At 51.5% G+C, this 15,530-nt stretch overlaps 1 protein-coding gene across 3 annotated transcripts; it reads right to left on the reverse strand.

Annotated features, from left to right (window-relative positions):
* Positions 1-5,071: 5,071 nt before the first annotated feature.
* Positions 5,072-15,439, reverse strand: LOC121446697 (serine--pyruvate aminotransferase, mitochondrial). Of its 3 annotated transcripts, XM_041649395.1 has the most exons (11): positions 15,180-15,439; positions 14,895-15,087; positions 13,382-13,446; positions 12,746-12,846; positions 11,362-11,432; positions 10,324-10,408; positions 9,208-9,303; positions 8,435-8,504; positions 6,271-6,366; positions 5,817-5,945; positions 5,072-5,432 (listed from the first exon to the last, which is right to left on the reverse strand). In XM_041649395.1, exons 1-11 carry the CDS (start codon positions 15,408-15,410, stop codon positions 5,325-5,327), a joined length of 1,245 nt encoding a protein of 414 aa, XP_041505329.1. In that variant the 5' UTR covers positions 15,411-15,439; the 3' UTR covers positions 5,072-5,324. The 3 variants fall into 3 exon arrangements, with proteins under 3 accessions (XP_041505329.1, XP_041505330.1, XP_041505331.1); XM_041649396.1 differs by lacking the exon at positions 6,271-6,366; XM_041649397.1 differs by lacking the exons at positions 5,817-5,945; positions 6,271-6,366.
* Positions 15,440-15,530: the final 91 nt, after the last annotated feature.

The following is a 15,530-nucleotide window of genomic DNA, read 5'->3' on the forward strand; positions in this document are numbered from 1 at the left end:
GGTGACCTGAGTTCAATTCCCAGGACCCCCACGGGAGGAAGAGAAAACCAACCCCTGCCAGTTGTCCTCTGGCCTTGACACATCATGGCATACGCACACACACACACACACACACACACACACACACACACACACGTACACAGGCACAAAGAGAGAGAGAGAGAGAGAGAGAGAGAGAGAGAGGATAAATAGAATGTAGAAAAGTTTAAATGAGTAAATTAAGACCACAAGAGATCAAATGAGGAGCACAGTGCAGTAGACATGATCAGAGGACAGACGACAGAGAAAAGGCAGGACAAGCAAACACTGCAGTTTTGAAAAGACAGATAAAATCAATATTTCTGGCAAGGCTGATGAACAGGAAAAAAAGGAGAAAATACACGCCGCCAATAGAGAGGATGCTGAAAGAAAAATCGCTACAAATTCGTAGACATACGAAGTCCATGAAGGGACGCTGTGAGTGACTTCGTGCTAGCACACTTAGCAGCCGAGATGGAAGCTAACATGCCATGGGTAGTACAATTCTCAAAACTGACGCGGAAGGAAGATGACATCTAAAGGACCCATATCCAGTCAGCTCTCAGGAGGCTGAGGCAAGCAGAGGGCAAATTCGAGGCTAACTCAAGCTATGTAAGGAGACCTTGTCTCAAATGGAAAAAGGAGGGAGACAGGAAGAAAGGGAAGGAGGGAGACAGAAAGAAAGGGAAGGAGTGAGACAGGAAGAAAGGGAAGGAGGGAGGGACGGAAGGACTCACACGTGTTGAAAAAAGTTTTAAATTTCTCTGTTAGGAAAGTTTCCATCCGTACGTCCTGGGTTGCTGAATTCTACTAAACACATGAGGGCGAGAAAATATTTCTATTTCCAGATAAGCTTTATCAGAAAATAACAGAGAAGAAAGTGTTGTTTAAATCATAACCATAATACCTAAGAAGTCCTGCACAGTAGCTAAGGGTGGGAATGTTGTGAGATCCCCGCTGACAGCAAAATCAGTAACTGCGGTAGACAGGAACTACAGAATACCTGCTCCTGGTATCATTTATAAACTGAATACACACACACCAAATAGATAAAATTTTTAAAATTCAAATATTCAACACTTTCTCTAAGACTAAAGTTCTCCTAACCATTTTTTTTTTTTTTTTGCAATGGCTTTATGATCCTCAGCAAGGTGAGGAAGAAAGCCGGCGGAAAGGGTACACGTTTGAAAAGATGTATCAATGTCCTCATTCAGAGGCAACTTGATTATCTACTTAGAAAAGCCAAATAAATATACAAAGAAGTCATTAGAAGTATGAGCCTAGCAAGGTCAGTAAATGTAAGACTAATATAAAACACCATATTAAAAAGAAACAGTTGGAAATGAAAAAAAATAAATACCATTTATAATATCAGTAAACTCCTTAGAAATAAATTTAACAAAAAGATATATGCAAGACCTCTACAGTGAAAATCTGAAACATTGTTTACATAAATTTAAAGTCATCTAAATTAATGCTCATGAATTCAAAGTTTATGGTATTTCTAAGATTCCTACTCTTTATCCAATCAAAATTCCAGAAAGCTATTCTGTAGAAACAGACAAAATAAGCCCAAGATTCATGTGAAAATTCAAAGGTTTTAGAATGAGAAAATTCTCTGCGGGTGGGTGTAAAGAGGAAGAGAGAAAGAGAGATTGCAAGATTGCGAGATTGCTTTGTATTCAGACTTACTGGTGGCTTCACATTTTGAGATAAGGTCAATTGACTTAGGACCAAAAAAGCAGGCAGAGTAGAATAGACGCCAGAAATCAATCCACAAATACGTAGTTGATGACATTTGCCAAGCTGGCGGGTCAACTGAATGGAGAAAGCAAGGTTTGTTTAACAAGCGTACCGTTGGGACAACTGGGTACGGCTATGGATAAATGCACTTTGCCCCATGTCCACACCATGGAACAAAGGATAGACCTACCCTGTCACTCCAAAAGAAAAGACAGAAATATCTATAACAGCCTCAAAATAGAGAAGACCTCTGGAGCAAGATACAAATAGCTGAGATCACAGAAAGAAAACTCATAGGACTTTGCCAACATTAAACAGACCCGCTCTTTGGAGCCATCAGTAGGAAAATAAATAGGTGAGCCATAGCACAAGGAAACTCTTGGCACACAAACATCTGGGTCGAGGATACATTTTCTTTTTCTTTTTTCTTTTTATTGTTATTATTACTTATTTCTTTTTTTAATTAATTAATTTATTTATTAAAGATTTCTGCCTCCTCCCCGCCACCGCCTCCCATTTCCCTCCCCCTCCCCCGATCAAGTCCCCCTCCCTCATCAGCTTGAAGAGCAATCAGGGTTCCCTGACGTGTGGGAAGTCCAAGGACCACTCACCTCCATCCAGGTATAGTAAGGTGAGCATCCAAACTGTCTAGGCTCCCCCAAAGCCAGTACGTGCAATAGGATCAAAAACCCATTGCCATTGTTCTTGAGTTCTCAGTAGTCCTCATTGTCCGCTATGTTCAGCAAGTCCGGTTTTATCCCATGCTTTTTCAGACCCAGGCCAGCTGGCCTTAGTGGGTTCCCAATAGAACATCCCCATTGTCTCAGTGTGTGGGTGCACCCCTCGCGGTCCTGAGTTCCTTGCTCGTGCTCTCTCTCCATCTGCTCCTGATTTGGACCTTGAGATTTCAGTCCGGTGCTCCAATGTGGGTCTCTGTCTCTGTCTCCTTTCATCACCTGATGAAGGTTAATATTCAGGAGGATGCGTATATGAAATGCAAATCAAGACAACTTTAAGATACCATCTTACACCTGTCAGAATGGCTAAAATAAAAAACACCAATGATAGCCTTTGCTGGAGAGGTTGTGGAGAAAAGGGTACACTCATCCATTGCTGGTGGGAATGCAAACTTGTGCAACCACTCTGGAAAGTAGTATGGCGGTTTCTCAGGAAATTCGGGATCAACCTACCCCTGGACCCAGCAATACCACTCTTGGGAATATACCCAAGAGAGGCCCTATCAAACAACAAAAGTATATGCTCAACTATGTTCATAGCAGCATTGTTTGTAATAGCCAGAACCTGGAAACAACCTAGATGCCCTTCAATGGAAGAATGACATACATATTAGACTACTGCTCAGCAGTAAAAAAAGAGGATACATTTTTCTAAAGTCTATTATGGAGCTGGAGAGACAGCTCAGTGGGTTAAGTAGTCACCAGGCAAGCATGGGGACCTAAGTTTGGATGGCCAGCAGCAGCATAAGGGCTGGGTACAGCTGTGCACACCCATAATCCTGGGAAGGGGCAGAAACAGGTTTGCTGGGCAGTCAACCCAGCCGAAATGTGAGTTCTGGGTCCAGTGAGAGTCGCAGTCCCAAAATTAAGGTGGAGAAACACGGTGGAAGACATTCCAGAGTTTACCTTTGGCCTTCATATGCACCTGTGTAGACAAGTGCACCCCACCACACACACACACACACACACACACACACACACACACACACACACACACACGGGAACTCAGTGACTATTACAAACCGGCAACACAAAGAGGAACACATACTGAGCGAAATATTTGAACTGACACTCCTCTAAAGAAGGTTTGCAAGTGGCTAGCAGCACAGTCTCCAGGGGAGGGGACACTTTAACTCAGTTAGTTTGACAGTTGCTTAGAACAAAAGGATGCCAGTCACCTGGGCAAGGATGTGGAGTGACCGAAGCTCGTAGGCACAGTATCTCCTAGTCGAGGTAGCCTGCAACTGAGATCCTTGTCATTTTCTCAAAATAAGTGAAAGCAAACACCACACGAAGCCTTGAATCAGGAGGCCCCTTCTGCTGTGTTTATCAAAGCCCCACACTGGAAATGAATCAGGTGTCTGTCGTCACTGGCAGGTCAAGAGACAGAATTTCTACAGTGCGGTCATGCACTCAAGGACAGTCAGGCACACGTGTGCAGAAGGTCCAAGATGCTGGGCAGGCTTTCATCAGAGAATGTGTGTGGTCCGGGGTGCCACAGCTGATCTGCAGGACCAGAGCCAGGGGATCTTCCACTGGGTGATTCCTGAGTCCATTCTCAGCCAAACCACTTGTGTACCTTAGTGTGCCTGCCTCTCGGGAGATCAAGTCAAGATAGGACAAAGGCCAGACTCCAAGTGATCACCTGGCCCTGGGTATTCTGAGCCCTGAGCTCTTCTGAATCCTCTCCAAGAACCCCCTCCTTGCTCTGCTCTAGGCCCCTGTGTGGCATTGATCACAACTCTGCTGTGACTGTGTCTGGTGTCTCTTAAGACTGTCCCTTCTGGTAAGCAGGAGCCACAGGGCTCTGTTGGCTCAGGAACCTATCCCACAACTGTGACCAGTTGTACTAGGGATGTGGACATAGCCAGGCCAACCATTCTCTGCCAGGGGGTGCATACCTACTGGCAACCTGGTAAGAGGGGGCTCTTCAGCCTTGGTAAGAGGGGTGCCCTCCAGTCTTGGTAAGTGGGGGGTTCTTCAGCCTTTGTAAGAGGGGCACCCTCCAGCCTTGGTAAGAGGGGCTCTCCATCCTTGGTAAGAGGGGGACTCTTCAGCCTTGGTAAGAGGGGCACCCTTCAGCCTTGGTAAGTAGGGGGTTCTTCAGCCTTGGAAAGAGGGGGCCTCTCCAACCTTGGTAAAAGGGGTCTCTGAGTATAGCTGCTGAGTGTGCTACAGGTCTGAGTATGCTGGACAACTGAGCCAGAAGTGAGGTTTAGGAGACAGTGAGAGCAGGGAACTGGGCCTCAGGGGTCCCCTCAGGTGAATATCAAACCTCCGTGGGGAGGGCCAAGGATGTGGGCCTTCGTGGTTATGAGTTTTGTTTCTGCGTGTTTGCAGGTGTCTTGTTTTTATGAGAGGGGTTCCTTGTAGGTTCACTTGAAGACAGCATTATGAGAGTGTGTTTGGAGACTGAGTGACATCTGGAAACTGAAAGCAGTATCCTTAGACCCGGGCAAGGATCTGTGTGTGGGTTCCAGAACAAGCGAGTCTCCTCAAAGGGCCACACTGGGGCCATGCAGGCAGCTGAGGGGCCCCAGTTCTCTCTTCCACACCCAATTTGACACAGAGAAGAGGCGTGACTGGCACTTTATTGATTCTTCCCAGAGGGCAGCGGCCTCTACACCGCAGCGCTATTGGATGGTGATTACCACCCTGTGTAAGGTCCCATCTGGGGGGGAGACGGGCAGCTTCACGCTGTTCCTTCCCACCTCGCCAGGCTGTGTCAGCAGCTTTGCGTCCCCAAGCCTGGTGGCCTTGTACTATCTTTTGGTTCCTGTGATACTTCCAGCCGCTTCAGGAGTGCATAGTCCGGTGAAAGTTTGCTCATAGCTTGTTCTTAGGACAATGTTGCAGGGCTTCTCTCAGGGCCTTGGCCAGGAGGTCCACATTCTCCGTGGTGGCATTGGAGCCCATCAGGCCAATCCGTAGCACCTGGCAGGCATGGAACAGAAAGATGTCAATCTCTGTTTGTAGCCCCTTCCCCAATAGGAGCTGGTCAGGGTAGGGTGTATTTACCACATGGGAACACCATCCATCTGGTATGCAGGAGGGAAGTGGTTTCATGCATGCCACACAGGGGCCAGAGCCAGCCTTCCCTTCTGTCCCCAAAACATAGAGAGCCCATGGGTGGGACCAGGGAAGGTCCCTCAGCACACAGAGTGAACCTGGTAAAGCTGATGTGTGACTTTCCTATTGTGTGGAGAGGGTTGAGGATATTCTACCTGAGGTGCTGTTCTGGGCCCTGCAGTGACCCACACAGGTGGGGAGCTCAATACAGGGTGTCTAGTGCCTCTGGTGCTCCAAGCGCCTCCTCACCTTCTCCTCAGAGGGCCCAAGGCCACCAGAGATTTCAATGTTAAAGTGGTCCAGCACGTAGCTGACGATGTCCCTCCAGTTGTAGCCAGCAGGCACCGTCACCGTGGTGACTGTGGGTAGCCGGATTGCCTGCAAGAAGTGCCAGGCTCAGCCATGTAGGAGGAGGAGGAGGAGCCTCTATGATGAAGCTCAGGTTTCTGGACCTGCCCTGGCTTTTAGAATCCAGAGAAACTTGCCACTTGGCTGGTGGCTCCTGCAGGGAGGGCTCCCTTGGCAGGGAACAGGAGCCATCTGGAGATTGCCAAGGGCCTAAAGGGGTTGCCCCCAGCTTTGGGAGGCTCAAGTCCCACTGAAACATGGCACTTGGTCTCAGCAATCGATGGTAGCCTCACCCTCCCCATTGGACTAGTGTCTGGGTCAACTGGCGGGCTCCCCCTTCCTTTGGCCTCCTCACCGGGTCCTTCACAAAGAGCTGCAGGCCCAGCTCCTGCAGACGTTTATGCAGATACGCTGTGGCTTCCCTGTGCCGTTGCCAGGAATTCTCCAGGCCCTGCGGGAGGGGGGGGGGAAGGTGGCCATGACCAGCAGACATGGTGGAAGCCCCCCCGGCCCCAGATGGTAGGACCCACAAGGCTTTGTGGCATGGGTATACTGAGGTAACTTCTAGAATCCCAGGCCCTGAGGAGACAAGAGGGTCTAGGCTTGATCAACTTGAGAATAGCGGATATTTTCTGGGTCTGAGAGGGAGAGAGGTGGGTGCCAGCCTCCAATGGGTACCCAGTGGGCTCTGGGGAGATAGGCAGGACACATTTCAAAGTATAGGCTGCACTAGGGGAGGTTGGGATTGCGGGCCATACAGGTCTGGTGTGATCAGTCAGGTCCTATTTATTCTGACCATGGACCTCAAGGAAATGTGATGCATGACCTCTAAGAGCTAGTCCTGCCCACTCGAGACCCACAATCACCTCCAGGTCACATCTTTCCAATCAGCTCCTGCCTCCATTGGCCACTGGTTCTGCTCAGCTCCTTAGCACAGCGATCATCAGGCAAAAGCTGCCGGAGTCCACTGAGCTAACCTCTTTCCCAACACTCTTCCTTCTTCCGTTTCAGGGTCTCAGTATGTAGACCAGGCTAGCCACAAACTCTTAATCCTGCATCAGCATCCGGAGTGCTGGCATTACAGGTAGGGGCCACCATGCTTGGCTCCCCGTGACTTCTTTCCTTTCCCTGTCCATCTCAACCCTAGCCCTTGCTCCACAGGGATGTCCCCTCAGTTCAGAGCCTAAGCCAGGGTGTAGGTGACCATTTAGATCACGGGTCACCACATCTCTAACCCACTCCTTATGCAGCAATTTTTTTGGGGGGTGGTCCTAAGAACGCAAACATGATAACCATAGCCCAGGGCCTCATCATGACCTCTGTGGATAGCAATGGTCAATGAAGGACATCAGGACCCAGAGGAATGCCATCAGACTTTGGTGGGTGTTTTCTGTCCTGTGACCCTGCACAACCAACTGGGCCTGTAGCCCACACTTCACCTCCATTTCCTGAGACTGGACTCTGTACTGGACACAAGCCCTGACCCAGTCACACCCAGCTGGCCTAGAACCTGCACATGCCTGCAGTGTTCCAACCCCTTCTTGACTCTCCTGAGTGCTGCGGTGGCCCGGTGTGCCCCCAAGGTTTAGGTGGAAACTATCTTGGCTAGCGATACAGAAGCCACAAGGGGTGCTGGCTTGTGTCTGACGGTGGGGTTTATAATGAAACCTAAGATCGCTGGGCATGGTGGTACCTGCTTGTAATCTCAGAACTTGGGAGGTAGATGCAGGAGAATTGGGAATTCAAGGCTAGCCTGGAACTCAGATACATAGTGAATTTGAGGCCAGCATGGGCTACATGAGACTTTAATTTAAAAAAAAAGTCAGAAGCCAGAATAACCTTTTCTTACTCCACCTGGCTCTCTGGCCCAAGTGATGCCTCAGATACGCTAGGATGGAGTTAAGTGTAGAACCTGGCCTTGAACTTAGATTTTCCAGTTTCCAAAAACTATCAGCTGAGTAAATCTAACTGTAAAGCACTCTGCGTGTGGCTTTCCGTTAGAACGACACAAGCTAAGATAGCCATTGATTTACGGAGCAGCGGCTGCACACACCCCGACCCTGAGACCCCTCTCACCAACCTACCTCTCAGAGCCCCCACTCTATTTCAGGGATTCCCCCTCTTTCAGCCTGCCCTGTGCTCTGCTTGGTAACTGAAGGGTCAGATGAGGGTGTCTCTGTCTGTCCTGGGCTCTGTCTTCCCAGTCTTTCCATAGTGCTCCACCCTCCTTGCCGAAGAAGCCATTCCTTCCCTGGCCCTCCTTAGAAGAACTCCGTCTTTCCAGTTACACTGCAGCTTATCCTACTGGGAAGCCTGGGTCTGTTGGCAAACAGCTTCACTGCTGTCTCAGGAACCCTCTTGCCCCCTTTCTCCAGAGCAATCTGAGGGACTCACGGGGAAGGAAGAATCCCACAGGTGCCCAGTCTGAGGTGCACACAGGTTTGAGGGCCTTCCTTCTCTTCCCTTTCTCTTTCTCCTCCCTCACCCCCCACCTCCTTGGGCAGAATTCCCTCTAGTACCTGCTCTGAGATGAGCGCCAGACTCTCCCTCAAGCAGTATAAGCTGATGACAGGCGTGGTATGGTGAACTCTGAGGAACAACAACAACAAAAGCCTGGTCCAGTATCATGGGAGGGGCTGGGCCAGGAGCTGATTGTCCCATCCCAGCATCTCAGCCTCTATGGCAGGAGCCAGTCGTATCTCAGGGACACTTTCCTGTTTCAGAGTCACAGAGTCAAGGATACCAGAGAGGGAAGGCCAACATAGAGCTTGGCAACATGAAGGGAAAGGGGAGAAATACAGAGTGGATCCCCTTGCTACCAAGATTCTATGTTCCCAGGAAGCCAACATTGGACCCTTTGTGCCCACCAGCCTAGCTCCTTCCCTGTTCCTCCTTGGGAAGAATTCTATCTTCCCAGTTCTGGTTCCCTGTCTTGTGTTTAATACAAGACCCCTTGGGATTATGACCAAGATAGTCTATGGAATCTCTGGTGAACCTTCCAAGAGAGGTAAACTGAGGCCTGAACTAGGAGGATATAGCGGAACCAGGTGTAGAAAGCTGATGGAGGACAAGGATTATGGAAATGGTAGCAGAGGGTGTTTATTGAACCCGGGCCTCTGGGCCAGTGACAGGTGAGGCCAGCATAGGAGTTTCCCACTAGAGCCTGGCAGCTAAAGGCGCAAAGGCATGAGATGGAGAACTGGCTGTGCATGGCTGAGAGGAGGCTGATGCACAGCTGGCACAGGGCGCAGCCACCCTGTTACCCTCACCCCTGGCCCTGCCCGACACTCACACTCTGGTCTTGCCCTCACAGCCCCACAGCTTGGCCAAATACGTGATGTCCATGTAGAAGGAGACCGGCTTTGTCTTCCGAGAGTAGACCTTGTGTCTGGGCAAGAGAAACTCATCTGAGTACCCGTCCCTGGCTTTGGGCTGTCCTGTGCCACAGATGGGGTGCAGGGGCAGAAAGCCTATCATGGAGCTTGAGCTCTCAGGAGCTTGTGAGCGTGTTCAGGCTTCCCAGCCCTATGTGATCTGAATGGATGTGATTGTCACGTGGGTACCTAAGCCCTCTGCCCCCACCATGCTTAGTCTCTTCATTCCTTCCACTTCTGCCCACGGGTTTGTCCTGCCTCATTTCTCAGGGAAACTGAAGCCCAGACTTGGGTGGCACACTGCTTTCCCAGGTGGAACTTTCTAACCCTTCGAGCCTCTCCGGATGAGCTTCCTCCCTCTCTAACCAGCTCTCAGCCCCCACTTTCCCTATGGCACCGCTGGTGTCTGCCATGACAGCCAGGAAGAATTCCTGACCATACCAAAACTGACTCCTTTGGGTTGGGACACCAAGGCTGGTTGTGGCTGATGGTCATAACCCACTGGGGTCTCTCTCTCTCTCTCTCTCTCTCTCTCTCTCTCTCTCTCTCTCTCGTGACCCTGTCTCTCCTTCCAATCCCACTGGCCTGGCTCGGGATCTAGACTGCAGGAACCTGAGATGATGGTGGAACTGCAGAGTGAAGGATGGTTTGTGCCTGTCTCTGGCAGTTCCTGTGCCGGCTCCAAGGAGCTGATCTGGGGGTGGAAGGGTGGGTGCTGGGTTCTGAGTATTCAGACACATTGGATCAATCACCCCTTAGCCTGATACTGGGCGCCTCCAGAATACCAGCCTCTGATCCTGCCCACAACTGGGCCTGGATGTGTTCACCCCTGCCCCCAAACCCCCCTGCTCCCACCACCCTTATCCCAACTACCACTACCCTACAAGCCAGTTTTGAACACATCTTGGCTTTTAGGACATCCCAGCAGGGTGATCAGGGAGAGGTTTTGACATGGAACCTTTCCTTTCCACCCTCCAAGGGTCAGGGATACCCCATCTGCATCCACACCCCAAGGTGAGGTGGGGACCACTCACTTGGCCTTATCACTGAAGGAGATGAGGGAGATTCCTGGTGGGGCATTCAGGACCTTCTGGGAGCCAGAGTACAAGATGTCAATGCCTAGGACGGGGATGGAGAAGGGGATGTCTGAGATCTCACAGAGGAATTTACCAAATAGGTGTGTCTGTCCAGTCCAAACCATGTTCTGTGACTGGATTACCAAGTCTCCACTGATAGTCAGAAACTAGGAGGCATATGGGAGAGTCCTGGCTTCAGGTCTCAGATGACCCCAGGCCGGAGCCTCTTGGCATGGCTTCTCTAACCCTGTGAACAGCCAAGCCTGGGCAGCATAGCATGGCATTCAAGGGACGGCGCCGACACCCGTGACACTGGACTTGCTGCATCTGATACACAGGGTCCCACCTTTCCTCCTCCTGTCTGCTCCTACTGCAGCTGGAGTGCCTCCCAAAGACCCCCAGAGTAGCAGCTGACTCCCGCTGTATCCCCACACCCTGTCCGGTGGCCTGGCAGATACTCAGGCTGTCGATTCGCTTCGGAGTCTGTGTGGGATCCAAGGCTGTGGTGGATGTGTTGCTGTGCTGCCCCCAAAGGCGTATGTGTTGGAAAGCTTGTCCTCAGCGTGGTATGGGAGGGCTGGGGCCTCTGAGAGGCCCAACCTATCGGGAAGTGATTGTGTCCCTGGTTGTCTTCGGGAATCCACCCTGCCTAGTTCTTAGGAAAGGGGCTGTTATGAAAGAGCGAATCTTTCACTTCCTGGTCTCTGGCTTCTCATCCCACCCTGTGATGGCTTCCCCTTGTTTACTGTGTTGCTGTCTTCCATGAGGTGACGCAGCCAGGACCCATGCCAGAAGCCCTGCCACGCTGCTTGGACTTTCTGCCTACCTAGCAAACATCAAGCTACAAAACCTCTTTTGCCAGGGCCTGTGGAGACGGCTGTAAACTCAGTTACGGTCCAGCAGTGGGCCTACAGGAACTGTCAAACTGAGCCTTCTGTAGCCTCGGAGTCTGCCAGCATGTGTGACCTGGAATATGGGAGCAGGGCATGCTCTTACCTTGTTGGTCCATGTAGATGGGGACCCCGCCCAGCGATGCTACAGAGTCTACCAGGAATAGGCACTGGTACCTGGAGAAATAATGGGCATTGAGGCAACACAGTGAATTAGAAGAGATTCTGGGGTGGGCTGGAGAGATGGCTCAGTGGTTAAGAGCATTGCCTGCTCTTCCAAAGGTCCTGAGTTCAATTCCCAGCAACCACATGGTGGCTCACAACCATCTGTAAAGAGGTCTGGTGCCCTCTTCTGGCCTTTAGGCATACAGACAGAATATTGTATACATAATAAATAAATAAATATTTTTTTTTTTTAAAAAAAGAAGAGATCCTGGGAATTCAGAGTTCAGCTGGGACTAGGTGTCTGGTGGGGTAGGGGGGTGGGGGGCAAGGGTGGAGCAAGGGAAGGGCAGCAAGGAAACAGGAGGGGTCCCTCTCACTTCCTACATGGTATTCCCTCCCTAAAGCAGCTCCTTGAAACCAGAAGCAGCTGTAGGGTTGAGCAGGCATCTATATTGGGGCTGGGTGGCTGGGTCACAACCCAGGTGGCTCTGTTGCAGGACTTCTCAGAGAATGACGGGAGTCAACCAGGGTTCCGAGTGCTAAGAGCCGGTGCAATCCAGCAGCACAAAGGTCTGGGCCTCCCTCCACCAATAGCTGCACACTTGGCCAGCTGCCACAAACGCACAGCCTTTAGAGGCCAGAGTCCACCTCTAGTAACAGCCAGTTACGTTCATTCTCTTCTATCCAGATTTCCTCATAGAACTATGTAGGCACAGCCATGGGCAAGGCTTGAACCCCATGGTCTAATTGGGCTTCCTGCATGGGCAGGACTCTGTGAGGGATTCTTTCAGTGGGGTCCCTGCCCGCATGGGCTCCACGTCCCTGAGGCCAATGGTGGATCTGCATGGCAACCCTCTACGGCTGTGGAGAGGTCTGTGGCCAACACTACAGACAGCACTCCCGGCTTCCAGAGGGGCTACTATGACCTGGAGCCGTTCTCCTGTAAATCCCTGTGTGGGGGTGGGGAAGAAGTGCAGGCAAGGGGAAGCTTTGGTGCCTGGGGAAAGCAGGCTTTGAGATGCACACACACTGTGGGTCATCCCAGCCTTTGCTGGCCATGGGCCCCCCAAGGTCAGTACCACCGTGGTGGCATCTGGCGAGAGGGTGCTTGGTCCAGCCCTTGTATCCTCACCAGATAAAAGCTGAGCACATGCATTCAGCCTGGAGCAAACTCTCTGCTGTCGTGGGACAGTGGCAGGAAGGAAGGCAGAACGGGAGAGTTGGGATACCTTGCCACCACCATCCCCGCAGCTTCCTGCCAGCATCATCCAGCCAGGTTATAAGTTTTGTTCCATCCTGGTACTGGCACCCTAGGCCAGACTCACCTACGGCAGAGCTCCCCAAAGCCGTCTAGGGGTTGCATCACACCAGTGGATGACTCCCCGTGGGTCAGGAACAGCAGTACTGGTTTGTGCCGGGCCAGGCCCTGAGGGAGAGAGGTGACAGCTGTGTGTAGAGCTGATGGGGACCTCTCCCTGGATCAGCTGGCCCCTTACAGAGGGACATCGGCGTGTGAGGATCGTCCACATACGACCAGCTCCCTCCAAAGTGGAGCAGGCCAATGTAGCAAGCAAGAATGCGATGTGCCTCACTCGCTTCCTGTCAGTGTGTGCTGATGGAGGGAACCGGGTGGAAGGCTTTGCCAAGAAGAAAGAGTGACCGGCATCCTCCCCAGTCTTCAGGTAGGTTGGGACTGACCTGACCTCGCAGGGAGGGGCTGGCACCCTGGATTTCAGTACCAAGTTGTGCCTCCCTAACCCCACACAGCTTGCAGCCACACTGGCCCTGCCCACAGGACTGCGTCCCAGACTTCATTTTCAGTCAGAGGGAGGCTTTCCACCTGTCTCTAGGTACTGGCTTCCTTCTTGTGGCCAGTCCTAGACACTAACACCCAAGTCAAGCAAGCCCCAGGTCTCAGCATCTCAGCCCAGTACCTCCCACCATGACTCAGTTTGCAGTACCTCCTCCACCTCCCGCAGTGTGTAGTGTTCTCCAGGTTCCTTGATCATCTGGTGCACACGGGCTCCTGAGGACAGGGGCAGAATGGGTTGTGAATAAGAAACAGGGTGGGGGACCCCGTACATGCTGTCTCCCAGGTGGCTGGCTATTCCATAGAGGGAGTGGGGCATGCTCTGGGAAGGCTGCTTTTTGCGTAGATGCAGCGCTGTCCTGGCCTCCAGGGCTTTGAGAAGTCCCTCCTCAGGCTATGCACCTGAGGCTCTTGGCAGCCTCACCGTAAAGATGGCATCTACAGAGGTCACTCTGGGCACAGCAGATGGCATGGGAACCCACCTGACCCAGGTGTAGTTCCCAGATACCCCATGCCTTTGGGTGGAAGACTGAGCAAAGGATAAGAGGATGATGTAGGTCTTGACCTTGTGGGTCTGGTGACACCAGTAACCAAGCAGCTGCCCTGCTTCTTGTCTATGCCACGTGCACCTGCTCACAACAAGGGTCCTAGCAGGGGAGGGACCTGAGCCACTCAGGTCTCAGTGAAGGGCAAACAGGAGCCTGGATGACCAATGTCTCCTTGAGTCCCTAGCCCTGTCCTACCCTGGCTACTTATGAAAATGGTGGCCGAGGGCCTGGAGAGATGGTTCAGCTGTTAAGAGCACTGACTGCTCTTCCAGAGGACCCAGGTTCAATTTCTAGCATCCATGTGGGCAGCTCACAACTGTCTGTAACTCCAGTTCCAGGGGAATCTGGCTCCCTCACACAGACACACATGCAGGCAAAACACCAATGCACATTTAAAAAAAGAGAGAAGAAGAAGTCGAAGAAGAAGAAGAAGAAGAAGAAGAAGAAGAAGAAGAAGAAGAAGAGAAAGGAAAGAAGGAAAAACAAATGAAAGAAAGAAAGAAAGGTAGATAGATAGATAGATAGATAGACAGACAGACAGATAGATAGATAGATAAAGGCAAATGGTGGCCTATCAGGAAGCGGTGGGAGCTCCATACCCTCCTGGGCCCTCTGGCTGTCCATCAACACTGTGGTCATAATCTTGTGAACCATGCAGGCCATTTGCAAAGGCCGGGGTCTACCAGGAAGTCTGGGAGCACACCTGTCCTCTTCCATCTCGGACAATAAAGGGACAACTGTCCCTAGGTCTACATTTTACAGATGAACAAGGTTCTAAGATTTGGGGAGGGTGTTAGTCTCTGAAATTCTAGTCTTCCTGAGGTCCTCTAGAGCTCAGCCCGGGGGGTCTCCCAGCAGCACTTCATCCATGCATTCCAGAAACAATCTTGTTCTAACTGAAATGTCAGTCTGCATTCATCTGCTGGGGCAGGAGAATACTCTGATGCCTGCCTCAGGGAGGAGGCATTAGGGCTACAGGAAGGAGTGCCCAACAGGATGGCACAGGCCTGATCTGTTGGAGACAGCTTCTGGATTCCCTCAGGAGGCCAGGCCACTGGAGGGATAACATTGGAGGCGGAGGAGGAACACAGTGTTATAGACCGCTCTTTCCCTTACCAATGCGCTCAGCGATCTCTGCAGCCCGCATTCCCCAGATGCCGTTGGCTCCCACTAGAAAGGAGTCCCCAGGCTCTAGCAGGTTGAATAGGGCAGTCTCCATAGCACAGTGTCCCGAGCCACTGACCACCAACGTGAGGGGGTTCCTGGTCTGGAACACATACTGGATGCCTTGCTTGATCTCGTCCATGATCTAGACAGTATGCACACAGGTGAGACCCTTTCCTTTGCCCGTCACCAAGTGATCACCACCACTAAGCTGAGGCTGTTGCCGCCAAGGCCTACCTGAAACATCTCTTTCTGCATATGGCCAATCATCCTTAGCCCTCCGGCTGCCAGCACTCGAGGAGCCAAATTGGAGGGCCCTGGACCCAACAGGAGCCGCTTAGGAACTGACAGGGGCTTGCTCAGGGCCTCTGGGGGTGGCACCAGCAGCTGGTGTGAGCCCATGGTCCGTACCCAACCTGCAGCTCTGCTGCCCAGCGTCACACTGGTCTTGGTCAACATCCGGAACATTTCCCAGTTAGCTCTGCGCTGGACTCAGAGGCGAGGCCTGGCTGGTGAGTCCCTGTTGCTCCTGCCCTTTTATTGTCAATTTAACCCTGATCGATGTTTGTCCTTCAGGATGAACTCCCG

The sequence above is a fragment of the Microtus oregoni genome, unplaced genomic scaffold (assembly GCF_018167655.1).
Source record: "Microtus oregoni isolate MIOR12 unplaced genomic scaffold, Mior012 000004F_ref0000308, whole genome shotgun sequence".
NCBI classification, from domain to species: Eukaryota; Metazoa; Chordata; class Mammalia; order Rodentia; family Cricetidae; genus Microtus; species Microtus oregoni.